The sequence below is a fragment of the Natrix helvetica genome (assembly GCF_964273705.1).
Source record: "Natrix helvetica genome assembly, chromosome: 1".
Taxonomy (NCBI): Eukaryota; Metazoa; Chordata; class Lepidosauria; order Squamata; family Natricidae; genus Natrix; species Natrix helvetica.
The window spans coordinates 189,701,597-189,728,737 of record NC_138548.1 but is presented as its reverse complement, the minus strand read 5'-3'; the positions used below and the strand labels follow the sequence as shown (position 1 = coordinate 189,728,737).

The window sequence follows — 27,141 nt, the reverse complement described above, 5'->3', positions numbered from 1 at the left end:
TGTGTTATTTGTTATCCACAAGTCCTCGGGGGGTTGGAGGGCTATTTTGGATTTGAAGCGTCTTAATAAATACTTGAAATACCGACATTTTAAAATGCACTCCTTGCAGTCTAATTTGGAAGGGGTACGGCAAGGTGATTTGCTCACCTCTATTGACTTAACAGAGGCATATTTGCATGTATCTATACGCCTAGACCACCGTTGTTTCCTCCGGTTTTGCTATAATAAACACCATTATCAATACAAAGCCTTGCCCTTTCGCCTGGCATCTGCCCCTAGGGCTTTCATAAGGTGTTGGCTGCCCTGACAGCTCATTTAAGGATGGTGCCGTTCAGGATTATGTCTTATTTAGACGACATTTTGGTTTTGTCACACTCTCACGATAGGGCTTTAGTGGACCTCGACACCACGGTTCAGGCCCTCCAGTCCCATGGGTTTTCCATCAACAGGGCCAAAAGTCATCTTTTACCTACCACTCGCATTTTACACCTGGGAGCCTGGATCGACATGGAAGCAACCCAGGTATTCCTCTCCGAGGGGAGACAGGACAGCCCCCGCCAATTAGTATGCCAGGTGGAGAGGGAAAGGAAGGTTTCACTAGCTACCTTGTCTAAATTGCTGGGGAAGATGGTTTCGGCCATCACAATTGTTCCTTGGGCCAGACTACACACCAGGGAATTGCAGTGGCTCCTACTGCCCTTCCAGAAGGCTCTAGGGCTTCCTCTGCTTCACTCTACAGGTGTCTGGAGAGTCAGTGTTCCTGTGGCTGGTGCCCAATCTGTGGCTCTATGGCCAACAGAGGGGGAGTGACAGCAGCTGAAGGGGGAAAGCCCCACCCCTGGCTTCTTGCCTCTCAAGACCCTCTCCATTCAAGCCCTGCTGGTGGGGGTTTTCATGGCCTCGGCCGGCCCGTCTCACGGCCAGGACGGGAGCTTATCCGGGCCATAGTAGAAAGTGCCAGCCAAGGCGTCACTTTGGTTGTGGGCTTGGTTGGATCATGGTGGTTGTGGCTGCCTAGTATGGAGATTGAGTTGGGTCTGGCTGCTGTGGGACAGATGGTCCCAGTGAGCTGATCCAGCCATAGCCGGCATCACAGCTCCTTCCAGGCAGCACTGGTTGTGGCCACTTGGGAACGAAAATCTCTGGTGGATCTAGGTAGATGTAGCCCATCCCGTAAACCCCTGCAGCCTGCATTGGTGTCAGTGGCTGAGGGACCAGGAGCTTTGGCGAGCCGAGCCAGTTGCAGCCCACTCTGTAGCTCATTCCCGACTGCATCATCCCCAGTGGCCGCAGTAGGTAGGGGGGACTGTGGCTTGTGCTGCTGAGGTCCCATGGGAGGAGTCCCAGGCCTTGGCCATGGGCAAACATCAGGAGGTTGAGTGGTCTCAACTCATCCATGGCTGACAAGCACCACTGGGCATCCTGATCGGCAGCTGCCATTTGCTGGCTTTCCACTGATCCCCGGGATGAATCACGGAGTCGAGTCTCTCCCTTCACTCGACCTGGGGGTTCCTCTGCTAGGCTCGGATTGCCGGGTGCTGGCTGTACGCATCTCAGCCGGTTGGCCTCGGTTGGTAATCCGTCGCGCAACCAGGAATCTGCAGGACCTTGCTGCTCGCTCCTGCCATCCCCATAGTTACCTTCTGGTGTGTCCTTATGCTTCCATCTTCCCTGAGTCTTCACAATGCCTGGTTATGGGTCGGCATTGGGGCTCAGGATCTCTGTCAGCACCCCAGAATTCAGGGGAGCTGGTAGTGTTGTTAATGGAGAATTGTGTTAATGTTAGGGTTCCAAATAGCATCATCTATGAAATAATAGCTCAAGGCAATGTTCCTCAAAACACCAGTTTATTAGAAGAGTCATGTGGGCACATCTGGGAAAATCCAAATCTGAAAGCTTGCAGGTTTTCCCAACCCAGTTGAAAGTTCAAGACCCTGCCCCAACACCCACAAGTCCATCAAATGGTCCAATCAGTCACTGCCGTGGATGAAGATTCCTCCCATCCACATCCGTCCAGGTGCAGGGATGGGGCGACCTTTACTTTCTGAGAAGGAATTTTATTTTGGCTACAGATCTCCCAAGCTCCATACTATCCCTCCTCCCAGTTTCCTATAGTAACTATGTTTGAATATGTGGGAGGCTTGAGGCCCTATCCCCTGATGGCTTTGAAGGGTGACAACGGGCTCTGAAGCACCTTTTTCAGCTGTGACGGCCTCATGCAACCCTCTGCCAGGGAAAACGAAGCTCAGGAGGAGCCACGTGTGGCCCTCCTGAGCTCTGTTTTCGCTGGCAGAGACACCGCAGGCCGATCCTTCGCTGTTTCCAGGGTAGCCCCGCAGGCCAGATCTAAGCATCCCATGGGACAGATCCAGCCCCCGGGCCTTGAGCTTGAGACCCCTTGAGTTAGGGCAAAGAATGCATTAAACATATGCTTGGGTAGAAAAATGACAGAGCTCCTAATTTTTATGTACCCAATTAATAATAAGAGTTTGGACAAATATTGTAAACGCACCTCATAAATGGAATTGGATCACAATAACACCTGCCAGTGTGTGGAATCTTAAATTACTGACCTTTGATTTTAAAACTTAAAACAATAGAGAAATATGTCTTAACAATACAATGTGTTGGAAATTGAGACTTCCTGTTTACAAATGAGACTTTATGAGCAAAGTTCTATATTAGCACTGAGAATTGCTATCTTATAGTGTTTATAAAAAAACTTACTGACCCCCAAGGGGTGCAGTGGCTCAGCTGTTAAAGACGCTGACCTTGTCAGCCTGGGTTCAAGACTCAAGCACCGCACAATGGGGGAGCTTTCATTCTTTGCTCTAGCTCTTGCTCATCTAGCAGTTTGAAAGCACCTTTGGCACATACCCTTGCTGGCCAGCTGGCCACAGAAAATGTCTTTGATAATGCTGACTCCCTTGGCCAAGAAATGGAGATGAACACTGCACCCTAGAGTCAGACACAATTGGAGAGAGAAACCTTTACTGTCACCTTTTCCTGACTCCCTTATTAAGTTTGTCTGGGGGTGTTGACGGCAGCATTTATTTTCCCTTCCTGTTGGGCTGGTAGAAATTCTGACATGTTGCAATTATATTTGTAATTTGTGTCTCTGAAAGGAGGAAAATCAGGTTGTGCTTGTTTCTGCATTGTTCTTAGCCAGATGATTGTTTGCTGCATCAGGATTTGCAGCTAATGGTGGGGTGGAGTAGTATTCTAAATAATTGCTTCCCTCTCTTCCCAGTATACACTCTGGGAAATGGAAGCATACATTTCTAGTATGCATTCTGGGAAGCCTAATATACTTCATATTGAGGATTTTGAAGGTAAGAGTGGGAAACTAAATGAAATATTTTTCATGAGAACTGAAAATTTTGGATAATTCTCCATCTTCTTCAGAAGATATGGAGAGGGAAAAAAAGAGAGAAACAGCACAGTTAATTTCTTCTTATTACTGGCTGCCCCCACAGAAGAATGATTTTTAGACCGGGAAACTTTAACATTCAAATAAATAGATGAAAAAAATAAAAATAAAATGATAGTTTTTAAAATCTTTCTATAGAATTATAAAGCTTCTATTTCCTGGTTTTGTTTTGTTTATAAGATTAATAGTTTTTGCAATTCATTTTTGAATTCTTGAGACTAGATCTCAAATACTGGTAACATGTTCAAATGCTGGTTATCTTGTCTCTCATTTGATTAATGTACCAGGAAAACTAATATTAAAACTGAACAAAGTTTTTTGATTCCCCAGTTTTCTTCTTCATTTAAGTCTCTGATTAATTGCTTACTTGTCTTAGAGATCAATTCAAGTTATGATTATCTGATGCTCTTCATATAACGATAAAGGATAAATAATGTATTTTGTACAAATAATGTACTATAATGTCAATTCATCAAACTATTTAGAGGGGAAAGTTACAAGCAACCTATCAATCATTACTAACTCTAGGAAAGTGAAGTAGTACAATTTTCAAAACAAATGTTACTAAAATTTCCATTCCAAGAAGCTGATGAATACTCCGCTTACAAGGGCTTGAGTACAAATATGTAACGTGTTTGTAATCTGCTTTTTAATTTTAAATATTAATGAAGTAAAATAAGTACCTTTATAGATATGGCACTGATGGAAAATTGTTCTTTATATTGGTATTTTTTGTTATGTAAACACTTTATAAATTAGTTTTAGTTAACAAATGCTTCACTTTTGTTCTGAAGAAATAACTCTGTCAATTATCTCCTACATGAAATTGCAGCTCCATCAAAGTCAGTTAAAAGAAACCTAGCAGAGTAAAAGCAGTGAGCAAACATGTTCTGTTCTCTAGAATTGTTTTCATGGAGTTATTGAAAGGAGATAAAATATTTTAAGACATGAAAAAGCCCTTATTACACAGTTGTTATGGTAGGATGTTACTAAAATTTGGCTTAGCCTTTTCTAGGTGAAAAATCTATCAAACTGCTTCAGCATAGAATAAATAGAATCTATTTCTTTGAATACTTAAATGCTAGCAAACTGGGTAGTTTAAATAACATAAAGCAGAAACCAGAAGGAAAAGAAATTCTACATCAACCATTCATGAAAATGAAGAACTGCATATATACAGGGTCAGTAGAGGGGCATATAATCTGGTGAATGAAGGTAATTTTCCATTCATAACATGGAAGTTCCTGGATGCTTGGATAACTGGATATTTAGTTATTTCCTAACATAGACAGAAATAAATGCAAAGAAAGGTTTGACAAAACCACCATTTCAACTCCTCCAACATTGGGATTTTTTATATAATTTGAAAAATTCAATGCCTTGCCTTTTCTACTTCTTTTAATGGCTACTTTATCAGTCAGCTAAGTCAGCCTGATGTTCCAATAACAATACAGAGTCATTTGCTTCAATTTTTAAGTATGCTGAATGGTGAATATGAAGAGAAACTCTAGCTTATTGTCAATTAATATTATATTATTCTTGGGAAAAGTCATGTCTTCTAGGTAATAGAGACTAGTTAATATTCATTCTGGTTACTCCTTGACAAACTACCCAGTCCTTCTGTATTCCTTAATAGAGTAAGTTTCAATGGAATCAAAACTTCATTTAAATTCCATAGATTTATTTATATCTGTAAAAGGTGCTAAAATAAGTACTGCATATTCTGGTGTTTGCCCTTAAAGAATTAAGATTGGGGTCTTTTTTCAACAGAAAGGGAGAAAGGAAGAATCTAGTATAAAATTGGGAGTTAAGGGATTGCATTGTTGGCTGTGAAAAACAGATTGATGGGTATTATTGAAGGAAAAATGAGAATAGATTGAATTGTGAAGAAAACACCAGGCTAGAAATCAGGGTCACTGTAAATTACTAGTCCCACTTTAGGCATGTAAGCCAACTGGTTGATTTTCAATCAGTTATTCATTCTCTCTTTGCCAGTTTATCCCAAAGATGCTTTTTCATGAGGCAACTGGACTTTCAGCCAGCTTAGCTCACTGAATTGTTGTGGGAAAATAGGATGAAGAAGGACCATTAGATGTTTTTAACCTTGAATTATTTATAAAAATAATAAACTTTGGATAAAAATCAATAAATGAAATTAAAAAATGAAATAAATTTAGTGCTATAGTCAGAGGGAGTCATTATCTTTTATTGCTTTTTTCATGGCTTTTTTATGTTGGTGTCCTAATCAAGTCCCATTTTATAAATGTTTTCAAAACTGCTTACTGAGCATTAGCCTCTTTGAGAGCCACTCATTATCAAGTTTGTCCACATTCAACAAACAATTATCTATTAGTAAAAGAGTGTCCTATTATACTGTAAATAGGGAGAACTGCTTTCTCATCCCAAGATAGGTGGTGGTGGTTTATCTAAAAAAACAAAACAAACAACCCTACTATCTCAATGAGATTTCTTGAATACCCAAATAAATATCTGGCCTGGAAAGGGGCTAGGGTTCCAGGTATCTAGAAAAAAGTGATTTGAACCAGGATCTCTAGGGTTTTTCTATACTTCCAATTTTACAATTTCTTCCCCTTCCCTTGAATCAATGGGGATAAATGCTCTTACCCTATAGTATTAACATTTTCAGATGAAACCTCCATCACAGCAATATTTAGGAATTGCAAATGTCTAAAAATAGTTTGTGTGCAATCAAGTCAGTGTTGGCTCAAGTTTGGTTGGCAAGATTTTCAGAAATGCTTTACCCTTGTTGTTTCCTAGAACTGAGAAAGAGTGACTGGTGTAAGATCACCTAGATGGCTTCCTGTGTCAGGGTTCCAAATAGCATCCAAAATAAATGAAGAATCCGAGGCAAGAGGTTCCTCAAAATTCCAACTTATTAGAAGAGTCATGTTGGCACATCTGGGAAAACCCGAATCTGAAAGCTTCCAGGTTTTCCCACCCAGTTGAAAGTTCAAGACCCTGCTTCCAACACCCACATGTCTATCACATGGTCCAATCCTTCATTGCCATGAAGAAAGATTCCTCCCATCCACATCCGTCCAGGTGCAGGGACTTTTGGAGAAAGAATGTTATTATGGCTATACATTACCCAACTCTGTATAATCCTCCCTCCCATTCTCCCACAGTAGAAAGTATGGCAGGCCTGAAATCCAAAAGGCAAAAGATAGCTTCCAGGCCTGACATCCTGTCTAAGGTGGGACTAGAACTCATAACTTCAGAATTCTAGTCCGATACCTTAGCCATTACATCACACTGGCTATCATCTAAACATACTATATGGGTTTATAATTGTAAAGTTAATGTGATAATAAGAGCCTGGCCCTTCAAACTAGTTCAGTTTAGATATTGCTGCAATCTTGTGACATTTTTTTCCTTTGGTAGGGTGAAGCAAGACTTGCGGCAAAGCGTGCAGCACGAGCTGAAGCACGGGAAATTAGGATGAAAGAACTTGAGAAGCAACAGAAGGAGGTATGTGATAGCTTCTTAATTGTCTGCATTATCTTGACTTCTGAAGTACAAGAATTTCTTGATATTTGGGATAAAATAGACAATTTTTGTAAGAGTCATACTTGGTGATTACAAGAATGTTATGAAATTATCTCTTCATCGTTGTCTATGAAAACATATGTTTACACTCATTTGCAAAATACATGTGATTGCTTTTTCAAAAAATAGCAGCATGCATATTTAGAAATAAAATGTATCTAGTTCTTCCTACTTGAGGACAATCTATTAAGGAATACAACTGAAATGAAAACCTGTTGATTATGTGCACGAAATTGGTTCAGGGATTTAGGTAAATGAAGATAGATAAGATAATCTTTATTGTCATTTTTTTCAGTGAACACACTGGCACACATTAGAAATGACATTCTGATGCTCACTCTCAAAAGAAAATATGTATCCATACACAGATATACACACACATAAACATAAAGGTTTTCCAGGGCGCTGCTCTGGAGAGTCCAAGCAAGGGTTAAATACAGCCAATCTGCCCAGAACTGAATTGAAACTTTAAGCCACGCCTCTGGTGCTAATTGTCTTAAGTTTTTTTCAATTCAGCTAGCCCAGTGGACGCGCTTAGAGTTTCTCTCCAATTCTGAGATAGATTGCTTGGACTCTCAAGAGTAATTTAAAATAAGGAAAATAAGAAAATAGGGAAAGTAATCATGCAGAGCAGGCTGGTGAGTCAAAAATATTGTTTTTAATTGGCGTTCTCACCCTTGGCTCTCCTGGTGTCCAGGGCTTCGCTCAGGCTCCTCGAGGCCACAGGCAGCTGTTGAGGAAAGCACGTGGGTCGGAGTGCCGACACCAGCGCTGTTGGGGCACCCCTACTGGGGGCCATTTCCCGCTGGGAGGCTGCTGTTGCCGTTTGCGCTTCTTGCAAGTCAGATTGCGGCACGAGCTTCCAGGGCAGCCATTTTGGCCATTAGGGCTTTAGAATTTGGCGTGCAAAGCAGCAGTGAGTTCCGGCCGCCATTTTGGATTGCGCAACTTTCGGTTTCGTCGAGTAAAAAAGTTTGCCGCAGCTGCCTGAAGCCTGACTCTTTGCAGGAGCCGCTTGGATTCAGACTTGACCGGTGTGACCGGCAACCTGGGCCCCAATCCAATTGATTAATAGCTGCGTGGGATTGTGGCCTGCTGGGTTGCCCCCTTAGATCTCCTGCAGGCGCTGGGAGCGAATTCTGCTTGCGCGAAAAGCTCCAGTAATTGAATCAGGCCTTGCAGTTCTTGTCTCCTCAGGAGCATTGTGCTGCGGTGGGCTTTGTGGAGGTGGTGAGTGGTGGTCTTCCCATCCCCTACTATCCTGTCCAGAGATTATTACCATGGCAGATCAGGCCCCTGAAACTTCTGAAGGTGTCTCTTCAAGAGCCCCTCTAAGACAGGCCGGGAAAGCTGCCAGAGAGGCCATTAGAGGGAGTAAGCCTTACTCCAGGCATGGTCCCAAACAAGGCTCAGGCCTAGACAGAGATGCCTTAAGACGCCAGAAAGCCTTAGAAAAGCAGTTCTCCAAGGCCCAACAGCAGGCCCATTCTTTCCTTTCGGTGTCTCCTGGGGAGCCCTCCAGGGAACTTCCTCCAGCCCAGGGAGGGCCCATTTCTGATAGTGAGGAGGAAGGCCAGGAATTCTCCCCCACGGCTTCCTTTGCCATGGCAGCTTCTCCAGGCCCCTCCATGGCTGACCAGGCTGATCTCTTTGCCTGTCCCTCAGATATGGAAGAGGGACCAGCTCCAATGGGACCCTTGGCCCCTCAGCAGCCGATCCCCGGGTCTGCTCAAGGGGTTCACCCCATTGAGGACCAGGGGCCTAACCTATCTAGCGAAATGCAGGATATTATTAACAGGGCCATTTCCCAGGGCATTGAGGCAGGCATGCAACGGAGGGGCAAGCGCACTCGCAAGACCCACCATTTACAGCCCCAGGAGGTTTCCAGAGAGATGACTCCTAGTCTTCCACCCCCGTCCCCGCATTCTTCGGTGGCTACCGATGATTCGGACTGGGAGGAGGAGGAGGATATCCTTCCTAGGCAGGAGGCTGAATTCTCTGGGGATGAGACAGGCTCATCCAAGAAACCGGCCTTTTCAGGCCTATTTAAATTGGACAACTTTAAAACCATTTTAGACAAGGCTAAGATCTCAACTCGCCTGGGGTCAACTCCCCCAGCCCAAGAGGCCGTAGACCCTGATGACCTATCTGGGGACCTTTTTGAGGAACCTATTTCGGTCCAGGAAATTGTTCCCGTGCCCAAGATGTTCCTCAACTTAGTTCAGAGGCAGTGGGCGCAGCTGGCCACCATGGCTACCCCCAGCAGCAATGACAAAAAGCTGTACACGGTGAATGCCAGCCTGGAGGATCTGCTCAAACTACCTCCAATTGATCCCCCTGTAGCGGCCCTCACTTCCTCTTCTGTGCTCCCTCCTGACCTGTTGGAGGGGCTCAAGGCTGAGGATAAAAGAACCGAGACTGCTTGCCACAAGACTCACCAGGCAGCAGCGTGGGCTTTTAAGTCATCCGCTTCTGCTTCCTTTTTCTCCAGGGCAGCTCTCCTGTGGCTGAGACAGCTGTTGAGGAAGATACCTGCCAAGGACGTTAAAGTGAGGCAGGATATCAATAAGATCATGGCAGCCACAGAGTACACTGCTGAAGCCACCCTGAGTGCTGCAAAATTTGCCTCACATGCCCTGGCGTCTAATGTTACTTCCAGACATCTTCTGTGGCTTAGACATTGGAACGTGGACATGCACTCCAAATGGAAGCTTGTAACTGCCCCCTTTAAAGGGGACAAGCTGTTTGGGGAGGTCATTGACCCTGTCCTTGTGCAAAACAAGGACAAAAAGAAGGTGATGCCGTCAGTCGCTAAAAAGTCTGATCGTAAGGGTTCCAGCTCCTACAGGAGGTAGCCCTTTCGGAGCAATGAGCCCTCCACTAGCTCCGCCCCCTTTCATCGGGAGTATCCCCAGCAGGGCGAGCGGTCCCAGGACCGTCAGTCCTTTCGCGACAGAGGTCGCCAGCAGCATTACTCCAAGCGACCATTTCGGGGGGGGGGCTCCGGCTCACGGCCTTTTAGGAGATATAAGTGACCATCAAGGGTCAGCTCCCATAGGAGGGCGTCTACACTTGTTTCACGCCAAATGGGAGCAGACCACGTCGGACCAGTGGGTTCTTCAAACAGTCCGCATGGGTCTTACTCTGGAATTCTGGTCCCTCCCCCCCGCCACTTCATCAGGTGTCCAGTTCCCTCGGGCATAGTCAAAAGATCCCTCATGGAACAAGAGATAAGGCACCTCAGGGAAATCAGGGCCATAGAACCTGTTCCAGCAGGCCAGGAGGGAACAGGATTTTACTCCATCCTATTTCTGGTTCCCAAAAACTCCGGAGGGTGGAGGGGGATATTAGATCTAAAAAAGTTCAATTACCACGTGACCTATCGCAGGTTCAAAATGCAGTCCCTCCAGTCCATCTTGGGGTGCATCAGACCAGGCGATATACTAACATCCATAGACCTCAAGGAGGCCTACCTCCATGTCCCTATCCGCAAAGCCCACCGCAAGTTCCTGAGGTTCACGTATGCAGGCCGCCCCTTCCCAGTATCGGGCCTTGCTGTTCGGCCTGTCATCGGCGCCCAGGACATTTACCAAGGTCCTCGCAGCCGTGGCGGCCTTCCTCAGGTCACATCCGATCAGACTGCACTGCTATCTGGACGATGTTCTCATTCTGTCATCGTCGCATCAACAAGCAGCCAGAGACCTGGAACACACCATTCAGGTGCTCCAAGACCACGGGTTCTCCATCAACCTGGAGAAAAGTCATCTTGTTCCAACAACCAGGCTGCAACATCTAGGGGCCATCATAGACACCGTCTCGTGCACAGTATCCCTACCCCCGGAAAGGGTGGCCAGTCTCAGGGAAAGGGTCGCCCAGGTGCAGCAGGCACGCCTGGTCAAGGTGGTCCAGCTCTCACAGCTCCTAGGCAAGATGATTTTGTGCCTGTCCATCGTTCCTTGGGCAAGACTTCACTCCCACCCGCTTCAGTGGCTCCTGCTTCCATACCAAAGGGCCAACGAAAGCAGCTCAACAAGGCTGATTCCAGTCTCAGTAGAGGTACGTCGCTCCCTCAAGTGGTGGTTGTCTCCGGCCCTGTCAAAGGGGTCTCCATTCAGGGAGCCAGTCCGTCTCATCATCACGACGGATGCCAGCCTGTTGGGCTGGGGGGCCCATTGCCACAATCAGCTTGCGCAGGGCAGATGGTCCCCCTCCGAGGCCGCTCACAGCATCAACTGGCTGGAGCTGAGGGCGGTCAGGTTGGCACTCAGACGGTTCCAGAGCGCCATACAAGGACAGCACGTGCGCATTTTGACAGACAATGTAGCCACCAAAGCGCACATCAATCGCCAGGGAGGCACGCGTTCCAGATCCCTGATGAAGGAGGCGGAGATCTTGGGTCGATGGGCGGAGAGACACCTTCTCTCTCTCCAGGCAGAACACATCTCGGGCACGAGCAACACCCATGCGGACTGGCTGAGCAGGTCCACGGTCGACCACTTGGAGTGGCGTCTACACCCTCTACTGTTCCAGCAGCTGTCCCAGAGGTTCGCCCTTCCGCTGGTGGACCTGTTCGCCACCGCGGCCAACGCACACCTCCCACGGTTTTTTACAAGGTTCCACGACTTGAGGGCCGAAGGAGTCAACGCGTTGCACAGCCCGTGGCCGAAAGGGCTGCTCTACGCCTTCCCCACGCTACCTCTTCTTCCCAGAGTCATCAGGAAGATCCTGTCAGAGGAGGCGGAGGTTCTGCTGGTGACACTGTTCTGGCCCAGGAGAACCTGGTTTGCGGATCTGGTGAGTCTCTTGGTCGCACCACCGTGGCGGATCCTTCTGCAGGACATCTCTCTCAGCCAAGGGGTTCTTCAACATCCAGAGCCCCAGTGGCTGCAACTAGCCGTCTGGCACTTGAGAGGGATCTCCTGAGCAGAGGTAGTTTGTCGGACAAGGTGATTGGCACCATTCAAGCGTCCAGACGGCCGTCTACGACGCGTATCTACGATGCCACTTGGAATACCTTTGCCAGATGGTGCACTGCTCGTGGTACGTCGGCATCTTCCGCTACAGTTCCTGTCATCCTGGACTTCCTACAGGAAGGTTTGAACAAAGGTCTGGCGCCTAACACTCTGAGGCGTCAGGTGGCAGCTCTGTCAACCATCCTTTCAGTTGAGGGTTGCTCCTCACTTGGCCGGAATCCTACCATCCGCAGTTTTCTCAGGGGGGCGACCAACCTGAGACCTCCAGTGGTTCACAGATATCCGTCTTGGGACCTCAACGTAGTGCTGAGGACTCTCATCGGTCCTCCGTTTGAACCACTTAAAACTGCCAGTCTCAAACATCTTACATTCAAGATAGTCTTTCTGGTCGCTATCACTTCAGCTAGACGCATATCGGAGCTGGCTGCCTTGTCAGTCAGGGAGGACTTATGCCTCATTCGGCAGGACAGAGTGATCCTCAGGCTGGACCCGTCCTTCATTCCGAAGATCAATTCCTGGTTCCATCGGGCACAGGAGGTGGTCCTTCCAGATTTTTGCCCACACCCTCGTCACCCGAGGGAGAAACACTGGCACATGCTGGATGTGCGCAGGACTATTCGCAGATACATCAAATGCACAGCCAGATTCCGGAGATCCGAATCTCTTTTCATATCTTTTCAGCCAGCCTCCCAAGGCAAGAATGTGTCTTCGTCTACCATCGGTGGATGGCTGCGAGCCTGTATTGTCCTTGCTCACGTCTTACAGTCCATTTCTGTACCCCACAATATCACGGCACATTCGACTAGAAGCGCCGCCACCAAAGCTGCCTGGGCTACCCAGGCACCGATTGAAGAGATTTGCAAGGCGGCCACCTGGACTTTGCTGTCCCCTTTTGTCCAGAATTACAAACTGGACAGTTTTGCATCAGCGGATGGGGCTTTTGGGAGGCGGGTCCTTCAGGGCATCCACACCAGCGGAGAGACCCTGATGGCTGAGCCTTCCTGCCCTAGTGACAGTTAGCTTGGGCATGTCCCTTGCTTGGACTCTCCAGAGCAGCGCCCTGGAAAATGACCATTGTCTTACCTGAAGGGTCGTTTTCAGGGCGCTGCGATGGAGAGTCCACCCCACCCTGGGGTCTTTCTTCCGCTGGTGATTGTGTGGAGTTCCAGTTGTCTTGTTGTTCTGTTGTTTTTGGACTATTTTCTGACTTGTTCCATGTTAGACTTCCAGTTGGATTCTCAGCGTGCAACAGTTCCACGTCTTCATTGAAAAAATCTGAAGATAATTAGCACCAGAGGTGTGGCTTAAAGTTTCAATTCAGTTCTGGGCAGATTGGCTGTATTTAACCCTTGCTTGGACTCTCCATCGCAGCGCCCTGAAAACGACCCTTCAGGTAAGACAATGGTCATTCTCCTTGACTTTCCACTCATATTTTGTTCATTCATATGTTAATATTTGAATGTTAGCAGTATTTCCTTCCTTCTCTATTGCAATTTTATGCCCAAACCAAAAGTCTTCCAACTGCTCACTGGTTTGCCTCTTCAACTCCTGCTTTGATGTCATGGCATCCCACATATTTAGTCCTAGGCTTTTGTCATCTTCACTGCAAGAAAAGTTCTAGTTCAGTGTGCTGCTGCTACTGCTGCTGAGATTAGTAAGGTGTGTGCCAAACACATTCTTTTTAGTATTTGGGCAAGGTGAACAATCTTTTGTCAGGTCACATTCATGTGAGTACAGTTCATAGAACTCAAATTCTTCTTGGTAGTGTTATCTGTTTAGATACTTATTTACTTATGGGATCCTGTCTTTCTATGTTGTATCTTGTGCCAGTCCATACTGTGATGACCTTGGCATAAAATAAAGGCAGACAGCAAGGAGCTTGACTAGAGCTTGTCTTTATTCAGCAGCAGCCATCTATAAACTGACTTCTGCCCTAGATGACATCATTAAAAAGGTTAACTGTTTCCTAGCCTTCTTAAAAAGCTAAGCACAGCAATTGCACTTAAAATATAACATAAAACTTACACATCATTACATCTCCCCTCTTAAGTATAAAACATCTAATATGTTACAAAATCTTTCCATATTTTTGGTTTAATGGCTCGACCATAGCGAGAGAATGTTACCGCTGTCTGATCATCAGTAAAGTTACTGTCAAGTTGTGTGTCGGTCCCAGCATTGTCACATGCTGATATGCTTACATTGTTCTTGGCGTTTTCGGTAGGCTGTATATCCGTGTTCAGAAGTTTTGTGCTATCATGCGCCTGCGCTTCACTTTCCTTGTTGTTTTCTTCTTCCAACGCGGCGTCAGCAGCCGTGTCTGGACGCAGATGACACCTGTTTCTTCTCAATTGCTGTCCACACTTGGTTTCAACTACATATGATTTTGGTGAATTGCCCTCTTTGACAATTCGAGCAGGTTCCCATGTTTTCCCAGTGACTCTATGTCTCACAGCTTTCCCGGCACACAGTGGACGAAGAGGCTTGGTAGATTTATCAAAATACAGTTTTTGCTTTCTCATGTTTATGTCCCTCTGAGCTATTACCCGCTCATGTGCAATGGAACGAGGCTGCAATTTATGCGGAGCAGTAGGCACTGTAGTTCTCAGTGTTCTTCCCATTAACAGCTGAGCTGGTGAGCATAATCCCTCAATGGGTGTTGCACGATAGTTTAGTAGGCCCAAATACACATCCTGCCCTGACGTTTGTGCTTTCTGTATAATGGATTTGGCTATGCCAGCATACTTCTCTGCTAGGCCATTGGCCTGTGGGTGATAAGGGCTTGTGGGTTTGTGCTTAATTCCCCATTCACGCAGGAAGCACTGGAATTCGGCACATGAGAATTGTGGCCCATTATCAGACACCAGTTCATCACACATTCCATGTCGTGAAAGTATTGTCTTGAAGGCCCATATGACTGTTGCCACTTTTAAACTTCCCAGCTGCACTAGTTCAAAGTATTTTCTGTAGTAGTCTACTATTATCAGATAGTGTATGTCTCCAAAATGAAAAATGTCCATAGCCAATCTCTGCCATGCACGTGAAGGAGCATTCCACGGTGTAAGAGGTTCTTTTGCATTGTTTTTTTGAAATGTCTGGCAGGTGTCACACTTCTTTACAAGTGTTTCAATGTCAGTGTCCAAATGAGGCCAGTAGACCACCTCCTGTGCTCTGCGCTTACACAGAGTGATGCCCAAATGTCCCTGATGAATTTGTTCCATTACTTCTGCCCATTGTGACTTAGGTATAAGAATACGGTCACCCATTAGTATGATATCCTCATAAATGGATAGTTCATCTTTCACAGGCCAGAATTCCTGCAACTCAGGACACAGCTTCTTGCGTTTTTCTGGCCAGTCATTGCACATGACGCGCGTTAATTTCTCTAGTACTTTATCCTGTTTGGTGTCTTGTCTTATTTTCTCCAGCCGTACATCTGATATTGGCATGTTGACTAGTATTGTATGTACCTGCTCTTCCAACTCAGGTTCATCCCTGGCTTCATGTCCTTCTGGAAACACTCTTGACAGGCAATCTGCCATTGGAATTTCCTTCCCAGGCTTATACTTCACTGTGAGATCATACTGCTGTAATTTCATAATCATTCGCTGCAAGCGTGGAGGTGTAGAAGCTAGCGGTTTTTGTAGTATGTACTCCAACGGCTTGTGGTCGGTTTCTACAACTACTGGACGGCCATATATGTACTGGTGAAACTTCTCACATCCATTCACAATGGCCAACATCTCTTTCTCAATTTGAGCATAATTGGCTTGTGTTGTGGTCAGTGCATGTGAAGCATAAGCCACCGGATGTCCTTGTTGAGTCAGTACAGCACCTAACCCAAATTGGGATGCATCCACTTGAAGCACAGTGTCAGCATTTACGTCAAAGTATCTCAGTATTGGCCCGGGATATTTAGTGATCAGTTTCTTCACTTTGTCAAAAGTCCTTTCCATGTTTGCATCCCAACACCAAATGGTATCCTTCTGCAGCAATGCACGTAACGGTGCTGTCTGTTGTGTGAGGCCCTTAGAGAATTTCGATAGATAGTTGAAAATGTCCAATGATGTCTCCAGTTCCTTTCTGGAGGCTGGGGCCTTCATGTTAAGAACTGCTGTGATCTTCTTTGGATCAGGCTTCAAACCCTCTTTGGTTAGTAGGTGTCCAAAATATGTCACTTCTCCTACCCCAAATTGCATTTTATTTGGATTGAGTTTAAGATTTCTTTCACGACATCGATTGAGCAAAGCAGTAAGGTTTCTGTCGTGCTCTACTTGATCCTTTCCATAGACCAACAAATCATCAACTCTTACTTCAACACCCTGTAGACCAGCAATTAGTTCATGTGATTTCTTTTGAAATATCTCCTGTGCCGATGCTAAGCTGAAAGGCACCCTTGTGAAGTGCCATCGACCCGCAGGAGAGTTGAAAGTAGTGAGATAACTGCTAGCTTCATCAAGACGCAATTGCCAGTAACCAGACTGGGCATCTAGTACACTGAACACTGCTGCTCCTACTAGCTTGTGTGCTCTATGGTGGGGAGTTTGTAGTGTTCTCTCATTATTACTTTGTTCAAATCACGTGGATCGATGCATATACGAATTGCACCTGTGTTCTTCTTCTCCACCACAACCATAGAACTGACCCATTCCGATGGTTCAGTGACCTTCTTTACTACTCCCAACTTCTCCATCCTAGTGAGTTCCTGTCTGATTTTATCCACAAGAGTTAGGGGTATTTTCCTTGGCGCATGGATGACAGGCTGTGCACCCTCCTTTATACGTATGTGGCTTATGCCTGGGAGACACCCCAGGCCCTTGAATAGATCACAGTACTCACGTTTAATGTCAGCTTCCGTCAGACGTGATGTCCCGGTGCTTGGAAGCCGTCGGGGTCTGGATGGGGAACAACAGACTCAAACTCAACCCCTCCAAGACTGAGTGGCTGTGGCTACCAGCACCTCGGTTCAGTCAGCTGATTCCAGCGCTGACCATAGGGGGCGAACAGCTGCCCCCTGTGGAACGGGCGCGCAATTTGGGCGTCCTCCTAGATGCCCGGCTGTCAATGGATGACCATGTGGCAGCTGTGGCAAGGGGGGCGTTCCACCAGGTTCGCCTGGTGCGCCAATTGCGCCCCCTCCTGGACCGAGAGGCCCTACGCACGGTCACTCATGCACTGGTGACGTCTCGCCTGGACTACTGTAATGCTCTCTACATGGGGCTTCCCTTGGGACGCGCCCAAAGACTGCAGCTAGTCCAGAACGCAGCCGCGCGGGCAGTCATGGGGAGTACCAGGTACTCCCATGTAACACTGCTCCTGCGCGAGCTGCACTGGCTGCCTGTGGTCTTTCGGGTGCGTTTCAAGGTTTTGACCACCATCTTTAAAGCGCTCCATGGCATAGGGCCCAGTTACCTGCGGGATCGCGTCCTCCCACATACATCCCAGCGGCCAATTCGCTCTCACAGGGAGGGGCTTCTCCTGGTGCCGTCCGCTAGGCAATGCCAGCGGGCGACGCCAAGGAGTAGGGCCTTCTCTGTGATGGGCCCAACCCTCTGGAATGACCTCCCCCCCGACATTAGAACCACAACCGACTTCCGCTCCTTCCAGCAGAAACTAAAGACTCACCTGTTCCGACTGGCTGGCCTGGCATAATTTCAACGCCTATCTCCTGGCATTTATATTTTTACTGGTTTTTAAGGGGATTATTCTGTAGACTTAATTTTATTGGGTATTGGGATTTTAATGTCTGTTTATTTTAATTATTTATTAGCAATACAGTCCTGCACATCTTTTATCCTCCTCTTATCCGTCTATTTTATATTTGTATATATATATTGTCCATTTAGTAATTTTAATTGTTTTAATTTTGTTCTTTGACATGGACTGTACACCGCCCCGAGTCCCTTTCGGGAGAGGGGGCGGTCTATAAGCGCTAATAAATTGAAAATTGAAATTGAGACCTCTGTGCCCACCATCCACAGTCATTATTATTATTATCTTCACAAGTCCATTGCACATCATTACACATACCAAACAAGGCAGGTAATTAAAGGGTTGAAAGGCTTTTTTTGGCTTTGTAAATTTCCTGATAGAGAGCTAATTTGATGCAGTAGTTACAGCATCAGACTAGAAACCAAGAGACTGTGAGTTCAAATTTAGCCTTGGTCACAAAGCCAGTTGACCTTAGGTGAGTGACTTTCCATCAGCTGTAGAAGGGAGGCAGTGGCAAACCATTTGTGAAAAACCTTGCCAAAAACCTACAGGGATTTGTTTAGGCAGTCTCCAAGAATCGGACATGATTGAACAGAAGGGGAAAAAAAGCCGTGTAATAGCTGGAAATCAGCAAAAGAATTGGCCAGTGAGAATGTGGAATCCTTGGTTCTCTTTGAAGTTGATTGCTTTCTTGCAGACATTTTATTACCCAAAGCAGGTATCATCAGTGAAAATGTGTCTTGCAAGCTGTGCAAGCAGAAAGAGCAAATGCCAAGCCTCAAAAACTGTTGTAACAATCCATGGTTCAAGTACCAGAGAATTTCATGAGCCAGCCCAAATATCAATCTAAGAGTCTGAATGCCAAGCAAGGAGAGTTCTTTCCATTGAAATGGCAAAGATTTGGGGTTTATGTAGTCCCAAATGCTGGTAGGGTTTGTTTAGAGGTGTTGCTACCCTCTCCATGTGTAGAATCATGCTTATTATCCCCTTTCCTCAGCACTTTGTAACAGCCAGCATGCTTTTGACTTGAGGCCTATACTGAAATCTACTTCCTTATTATCTGAATTGGATTTCATGTGCTCAGACTCAGTGTCTCCCAGAGTGACCGCAGGTGTGTTTGAGACTATTCAAGTTGCTGGTTTGTCAAATTGCCTCTTCAACTTCTGACTCTGAGGATTCAGATAAGTCTTTTAACTGGAAGGACTTATGAAAGCATTATTTGCACCCCATTTACTTGTACTTGTACTTAGGGCCTTATGTCTCCGGAGATCCATTCAGTGTCTCTTCTGGCAGAGTAATTAATCTCTACATGAAGCATTGGATATTGAGATAATCAAATGTCAGCTGATGCTTCATTTTAACACACTAGTTATAAAATGATTTGTCATGGAAGAGCACGCCCAGAATTATGATAGATTGGAGCAGCCAATTCATAAGTTTCATAGATAAACGACCTCATCCAGATTTAAAGATGGAATATATCTGGAACTAGAGCACTTTCTCACTAAAGCTACTCTATTTTGCTTGGATTGTTGTTTCGCATCCTGACTAACACCTTTAAACAATGGGAAAGAATAACAATTATTTTACATAACAGTATAGAACTTCAAAATGTTAATTTTACTTAAACATATTTTGTGTGGCCTATTTAAAATTAATGTGAATTGAGACAATGAAGATGAACTTGTGTGAAAGTTGTCTCTTAACAATTGTGTAGATGGTGTCTTTTTTCGTGTAGAGTTGAGGGAGGGGTTACATGTGGATATAGTCACAGCCTGACTGGTCCATAGATTAAGGGAATTTTCTTAAATATTCCACCATTCCCTATTGGCTCCCAGTTTCCTCTCAGGCTTTTGGTCCAAGCACTGCTTTGGCTCCTAGGTAGGAAATTACTAAAATTTGTTTAAATTCATTGGAATAACTTTAATTATAATTGACTATTCTAAAACTTCCAAATTATCTAAATTTGATAGCTGCTGCCCCCAGGGACAGTTGTTTCTGTCCCGTTGCGAGGTAGGAGAGCCTATCTGGCGTTCCTCTCCTACCTCGTGGGGCTGGGAGCCCTGCACTGATCGCTTGCCCAACCCGGGAAGCAGCGACCGGTGCTTCTATAACATGGAGCAGGCCTTCGCTCAGGCCCTGCAGCTACCTGCGATTGACACTGTAGCCACGCTCATTTCTTCTTCAGTGTCATGGGATGCAGCTGATAAGATGAAACCTGAGGACAAGCATGCGGAACTTACTCTCCGTAAGAACTTTAACGCTTCCGCTTGGGCGATTAAATCTGCCACAGCCGCCTCATACTTTAACCGCACTGCAGTTATGTGGCTGCGCCAATTTCAGGATCGCATTCCAGTCCATGACGTGCAACTCTTGCAGGATATCACAAAAATTATAGCCGCTACACAGTTCTCTGCCGATGCCACCCTGGACTCCGTTAAGTTTGCCTCTAGGGCACTGGCCACATCTGTGACCTCCAGGTGGCTGCTCTGGTTGCACAGCTGCCAGATGGATAACAAGTGGAACCTAGCTGCTGCTCCATTCACGGGCGCCAATCTCTTTGGGGACGCCTTAGATCCGATCCTCATAGAGAATAAAGATAAGAAAAAGCTCCTCCCTTCCAATGCAAAGAAATCAGATTCACGGCCAGCGCCGTACTGTAGACCATCCTACAAGCCACCAGACCCTAACCAACAGCATAGGTTCCTGTCTTATAGGTCCGACAGACAGTCCCAGCGTCCCTTTTACCAGGACAGGAGTAGGTACCAGGGCCAGTCCAGGTGGCCCTTTCATTGGGGGGGAGGCATCCCTTCCGCAAAGGGAAATGACTCCAATCCGGATGTTCCCATTGGCAGCTGCCTGGCGTTATTCGTGGATCAGTGGGATTGGATAACCTCTGATGCCTGGGTCAGATCCACGGTCAGGAACGGTCTCCGGATGGAGTTCCTCTCCCCTCCCCTGATGTTCTTTCGGACCTTTCCTCCGTCCCAGGACCCAGAAAGACGCCGCCTGATGGACCTCGCCATAAATCATCTGTTGGACATTCATGCAGTAGAACCGGTCCCACGGGTGGAATGTGGGTTGGGTCACCACTCCAATCTGTTCATGGTCCCGAAGAGCTTGTAGGGCTGGAGGGCGGTTCTGAATCTCAAGCGCCTGAACCGATTCATCGTTTACAGGCGATTCAAAATGTTGTCCCACAGGTCCATTCTCCAAGGGATCTGTCGGGATTACCTGGTCTCCGTGGATCTCACAGAGGCCTTCTTTCACATCCCAATTCTGCTGGCCCATTGCAGATACCTACGGTTCTCCCACGGGGATTGCCATTACCAGTACCGAGCTCTGCCCTTTGCCCTAGCCTCAGCCCCTCACACGTTCATGAAGGTCCTGGCAGCATTGGCGGCTCACCTGAAGTCCACCCTGGTGAGACTCCAATGTTATCTCGACGACATGTTAGTTCAGGCCCAGTCCCTCCCTCAGGCAGTCCTCGACCTCCAACTCACCATCCAGACCCTCCAATCCCTGAGATTCTCCATCAACTTCCCCAAAGTGACCTTTCCCCCTCCACGCGGATTCTCCATCTAGGGGCGGTGATAGACTCGGTAGTGGGGGTGGTCCACCTTTCCCCAGAGCATCTGGTCAGCCTGCAAGGGCTGGCATCCCAGGTGCGCAAAGTCGATCAGTTTCCATCCTGACCTTGTCCAAACTCCTTGGCAAGATGGTGTCGTGCATAGGGATTTGTGCCCTGGGCCCGTCTCCATGCCCATCCTCTCCATTGGTCCCTCATTCCACTGCCCTACCAGCAGAAGAGGATGAGCAACTCCCTACGATCCGTCCATCTGCCAGCAGAAGTACGGCTGTCCATCTGTTGGTGGCTTTCTCCGGCCTTGAGGCAGGGTTGCATGTTCTGGGAGCCGGAACGGATGACGATAACTACGGACATGAGTTTGTTCAGTTCGGGGGCCTTCATGGGCTCCAAGCTGGCGCAGGGTCGTTGGACAGTCTCGGACCTGTGCCACAACATAAACTGGCTAGAACTAAAGGCAGCCTGCCTGGCCCTCCAGCACTTCAAAGACTCGATCGTAGGGTGTCACGTACTTCTCCTGACAGACAATGTTGCCACAAAAGCCCACATAAATCACCAGGGAGGTACCCATTCTTGGAGCCTCTGGCTAGAGGCACTGAAACTCTGACATTGGGCGGAGAGACACTTAATATCTGTGACCTTGGAGCACATCTCGGGCAAAGCCAACCACCAGGCCGACTGGTTGAGTTGCACGACAGGCAACAACGGCGAGTGGCAGCTCCAACCCGAGTTGTTCCGTAAGATCTGCCTCCGGTTTGGCACCCCACTGGTGGATTTGTTCGCCACACCGGCGAACGCCCAACTGCCGAGATTCTTCTCCCGATTCCAGACCAGAGGGCACGGACGCGCTCAGGAGCAGATGGCCTCCAGGCCTATTATACGCCTTTCCTCCTCTCTCACTCATCCCAGGGACCCTGAGGAAGGTAGTAGCAGAGAGGACACACGTCATCATGCTGGCCCCGTATTGGCCCAGGCGGTCTTGGTTTGCGGACCTTGTCCAATTGTCAATCAAATATACATTTTCTTTACTATCGTTTTCTGGTAATATCCCCAGCAAAAATATTTCAGGTTTTAAATCAATATGTTGTTGTATCATTTTTTCCAGCCACGTATGTATTTTAGTCCAAGCAAAGTCAATTGGAAGGCCACTGTTTTGAAAAATAGGTCTGTCATTACCCAAATTACTGTGTTTCTGGAGCTCTCTGGGAGTTCTACGATAAAATCCATAGAAATCTCCAGGGTGAAGGATCAGCTACCTGCTGTAAAAGGCCAGGGATGCTTTGCCGCTGTGCAGGTGGGGAGGCTGGCAGCATAACTTTCAATGTCCTTGTTAAGGGATGGCCACCAAAATTGTAATTTCAGGAGGTGCAAAGTTTTTACAAACACAAAATGCCCTGCCAATTTGGAGTCATGGCAGGCTTGTTTGGTTTTTAGTCTTTTGCTAGCTGGGACATAAGAGTTTTCCTCCCCACCACAGTAGTCCATCTTGCACGGAGCAAGTGTTTTTGTGGTCAAGGAACCAGTCATCCTGCTCTAGGGCCTGTTTAAAGGCTACAGTGATGGCAATATCCACGGGGGGTCCTTTGCTTGAGATCTTGTGATCCATGTTTTCCCGAAAATGTGACCTTCCCTGAAAATAAGTCCTAGCTTGATTATTTTGGGTGGGCCTAATATAAGTCCTACCCCAAAACATAAGCCCTGACCAGCACAGGAGGCAGCCCCTCCCTTCCCCTGTCACCTCATGGTGCCTTGGCCCCTTAATCACAACCTGCAGATCAGCTGAGCCAGTGAGGGCTGGGAGCTGCCTCTCATTCTGTCTCTCTGGGTGCCTGGAGGTGTTTCTGGTGCACTCTTGCAATGCCAGGCAATCTCACAGCTGAGGGCTCCTCTCTTCATCAGCTCACCTTATGGCTCTGGAGCAGTCGGTGTCCATGGTTTGCACTCCACCAGGCCTGGAGGTTGGGCATAGATCAGGCTGCTGCTACAATGAGGCAGAAAGCTGTGCAGCATGTTAGAATCAGGTCCCGCCCCACATCTGCCTGGCTGCTGGGCCTGCTACATCTGCTGCTGCTGGCCTGGTGGAAGCTTATCGCACTCCTGTCTGCACTGCTCTCAGTAGCTCAGCTGGGGGCTGCTCCTGCCTTCCGTGGGGCAACTTGGCCGAGATCTACAGAGCATCTCTGCCACCAGCCTGCCAGGGTCCTCTTCACCAGCAGTCATGCTGCCCTGTGCGAGCTCCGTGGTGGAACTGCAGCAGGATGGAAGAGAGAGGAGGAGATCATCCCTTTCTCCTTTCCACCCCAAAACCCCATCTTCCTTGGCCAAACTTCCAGCCTGCACCCCACTCACTGGAGCAAGACATGGAACACAATGTTATCCATGGAGGCCTCCCATTGCAAATACTGTGCTGCAGCTTCAGAACAAACCTCTGCCTTCCCTGCATAGGATTGCAACACTAAAGGTTTTGGGTGGAGAATTTTTGGGATGTGTGTCTGTGCAGGTCTCAAGGAAAGAGTCATTGGCAGGAAACACCCCCCCCCATTTTCATGCTGATCCTCCTTTCCTTGAGCCCAGCACAGACATACATCCCAAAAATGCTCCATCTAAATCAGCGATGGCGAACCTTTTTTGGCTTGCGTGCCATAAGTGGGGGGGAGCGCAGGGAGGTCATGTGCAGGTGTGCCGCACCCATAATGCAATGCGCAACAACCCAGTGCGCATGTGCGCACTACAGGTGCGACCCCCCCCATTTTTACATGCTTTTTTTGCCCTCCCCAGGCTCCAGAGGCTTTATAGGAGCCTGGGGAGGGCGAAAACAGCCTCCCCCGGATGCCCTCTGGAGGCGTCAGGGAAGCCTCCGGACACTCCCTGAAGCTTTCGGAGTGCGTAAAACGACCCTCCGAGCAAACCAGAAGTCACTTCTGGTTTGCTCAGAGGGTCATTTTGAGCGCTCCAAAGGCTTCAGGGACCATCCGGAGGCTTCCCTGATGCCTTCAGAGCACTCAAAACGACCCTCCGAGCAAACCGGAAGTGACTTCCAGTTTACTCGGAGTGTCGTTTTGAGTGCTCCGAAGGTGTCAGGGAAGCTCATGAAGCCTCCGGAGGGCCTCCAGGGGGGCTGGGGGAGGCTCTTTTTGACCTCCCCAGGCTCCTATAAAGCCTCTGGAGCCTGGGGAGGGCGAAAAATGGCTTTTAAAAGGGTGAAGTCAGCTGACAGGGCAGCGCCTCGCATGCCCTGACAAATGGCTCTGCGTGCCACCTGTGACACGTGTGCCATAGGTTCGCCATCACTGATCTAAATCCTTCAGCGTTGCAATCCTGGGATGTGTGTCTGTTAATATAGAATTATAATTTAGTATACCATCCTTCCAAGTGTGAATTTCTCCTATTATTATTAGTTCCCCTTATTACATATAATGTGCATTTTATTAATCCCTCTTTCTCTAAATCCCATCCCTCTAATTGGTTTAGTTTTGTTTTGTTATGCCACTATATATTAAATATATTCCACTAAACATAAATAAAATTCTTCTCACCCAGTTCCAAACACTGTCCAGCAACTTTGCTCCTACACTGTGCTTAGATGATCATCCTCTCTCCCAGCTTTGTGACAGCCATCTTAGACTGCCTCTTCTTCTCAATGTGGCATAGGGGGAGAGAAAAAAAGGCTCTGGGGTTCAACAGGAGATTGCGATCTCTCCTGTGACCTCACAGAGTGCCCCTCCCTAGCTTCACCACTTCTACAGAGCAGCTTTTGGCTCCTTTTGGAGTTCACGAACAGGGAGAGAACCAGCACAGGGACAGAGAGCTCAGTTTCCTGTAGCTGGAGTTCCTGGGAGGCTCCACCCCTCTTGTGGTTGGTCCATACCTGGAAAGGGATTTTATTCCCTTCCAGGAAGTGCTACCAAGTAAGGAGAGTCCATCTAATTGCAAATGCTTCCTTCTCCTATATTGCTCAATGCTGCTCAGTTTTGGTTAGTTTTTTCAAAGTGTATGCACAGGGCTGTAGTTGACCCCCTTGTTTTCCTGAGGCAGCACAGCCCCACTGTCACATCACTGGAGTTGGTCTGAATCACAAAGGGTTTTTCCGGGTCCAGGTGATTCAACACTGGCTCGGCTGAGAAGAGCTTTTTAGGCTTGAATGCTGCTTGGCAATCCATGTTCCACTTTAGTGGGTTTAGGCTTATCTATCCCCATGATTATCAACTTGTTGAGAATTTGGACAAATGACAGGGTGAATTGCCTATAGAAATTTGCAAACCCTAGGAAGCTTTGTGGCTGTCTTGGGGTGCATGGCGCTTCTCATTCTAACACCACTCACACTTTTTCCGGGTCTATTTCCACTCCCTGGTGCGAGATCCAGTTCCCCAGATAGTTATTTTGTCTTTGTAGAACTTGCATTTTGAGAGCGTAGCGTAGTTTGATGGCTCAGTTTTTTCAGAACTGCCCAGACCAGCTTTATGTAATCAGTTTTTGTTTTGGTATATAACAGTATGGCATCAAGGTACACCAAAACACCCTTATATAAGTGTTCATGCAGCACCTCATTTATCAGCTGCATGAACACTGCAGGGGCCCCTTGGAGCCCAAATAGGAGCATGTTAAACTGGAAACACCCCAGTGGGCAGTTAAAAGCCGTCTTCCACTCATCCCCCTCTTGAATCCTGACTTGGTAATAAGCTTCCCATAAGTCCAGCTTAGAAAAAATGTTGCCCTTTGAAGGTGGGCCAGCATGTCCTTCTTGAGTGGCACATTTTTCATGCACGCTGCATTTAGACCTCTATAATCGACACAGAAATGAAGCGAACCATCTTTCATTTCCCAGAACAGTACCAGGGTAGCTACTTTGGGACTGGCAGGCTGAATCTCCAAGTTTTTGTCAGTGAGGGGTGTAGGCGCATGGCTAAAGGAACACCTATTGGTGTTCTTTTAGAGGAGGACGTCAGCCATGGCCACATCACTTGCATCTGCCTACACTACAAAAGGTTGTTCTGGATCCGGATGCCGTAGCACTGGTTCTTCAGCAAAGCATCTCTTAAGTGTTTTAAATGCCTATTGGCACTATAAAGTCCAGTTTAGGGGTTGCCCTGGCCGAGGTTTTGCTTGTTCTCCCTGTTTTAAACAACTCTGTGATGGGCAAGCCAATCTCTGCAAATGAAGGAATGAATTGGCAATAGAGGTTGGCAAACCCTAGGAAGCTCTGGTTGCTTGCATGTGCATGGGGGTTGCCAGTCTAAAACTGCTTTCACTTTCCCTGGGCCAATCTCTATTTCTTGGTTTGATATGCGGTAGCCAAGGTAATCCAACACACTTTTGTGAAACTCGCATTTTGACAGTTTTACATATAGCTTGGCTGTGAGTAATTTCTTTAACACTTGTTGCACCAGCTTTACATGTTCCTCTAGAGCAGTGCTTCTCAATTATTTTCTGTCATGCCCCCCCTAGGAAGAAGAAAACATTGCGCCCCCCCCCCGCGCAACTGTAAATAGTATAATTTGTCTATAAAATTGTTATAAGTACACCTCTGCATAACATAGCACACCGGTCTTTCCTCGTCTCCCACCGTAGTCACATGCTTTCTTTCCTCTTTCCCTCCTACTTGTCTATCCTTCCTTCCACCCTCCCTTCCTCCTTCCCTTCCTTCCTGCCTCCCTTCCAGTTCCCTCCTTCCTCTTTCCCCCTGCCTGCCTGCCTTCTTTCCTCTTTCCCTATCCTCCTATCCTTCCTTTCTCCCTCCCTCCTTCCCTGCCTCCCTTCCAGTTCCATTCTTCCCTCCTTCCTTCTGCCTCCTTCCTGCCTGCTTGCCTTCTTTCCTCTTTCCCTCTTGCTTGTCTATCCTTACTCCCTCCTCCCTTTCTTCCCTCCCTCCCTGC

At 47.2% G+C, this 27,141-nt stretch overlaps 1 protein-coding gene across 8 annotated transcripts in view; it reads left to right on the top strand.

Annotated features, from left to right (window-relative positions):
• The window catches only part of LRRFIP1 (LRR binding FLII interacting protein 1), a 162,520-nt gene that overhangs the window by 6,872 nt on the left and 128,507 nt on the right, over positions 1-27,141 (top strand). For all 8 annotated transcript variants that reach the window (XM_081938312.1, XM_081938313.1, XM_081938311.1 and 5 more), the window contains exon 2: positions 6,833-6,919. In XM_081938312.1, coding sequence (XP_081794438.1) covers positions 6,833-6,919 — 87 coding nt within the window. The remainder of the gene's footprint in view (positions 1-6,832; positions 6,920-27,141) is intronic.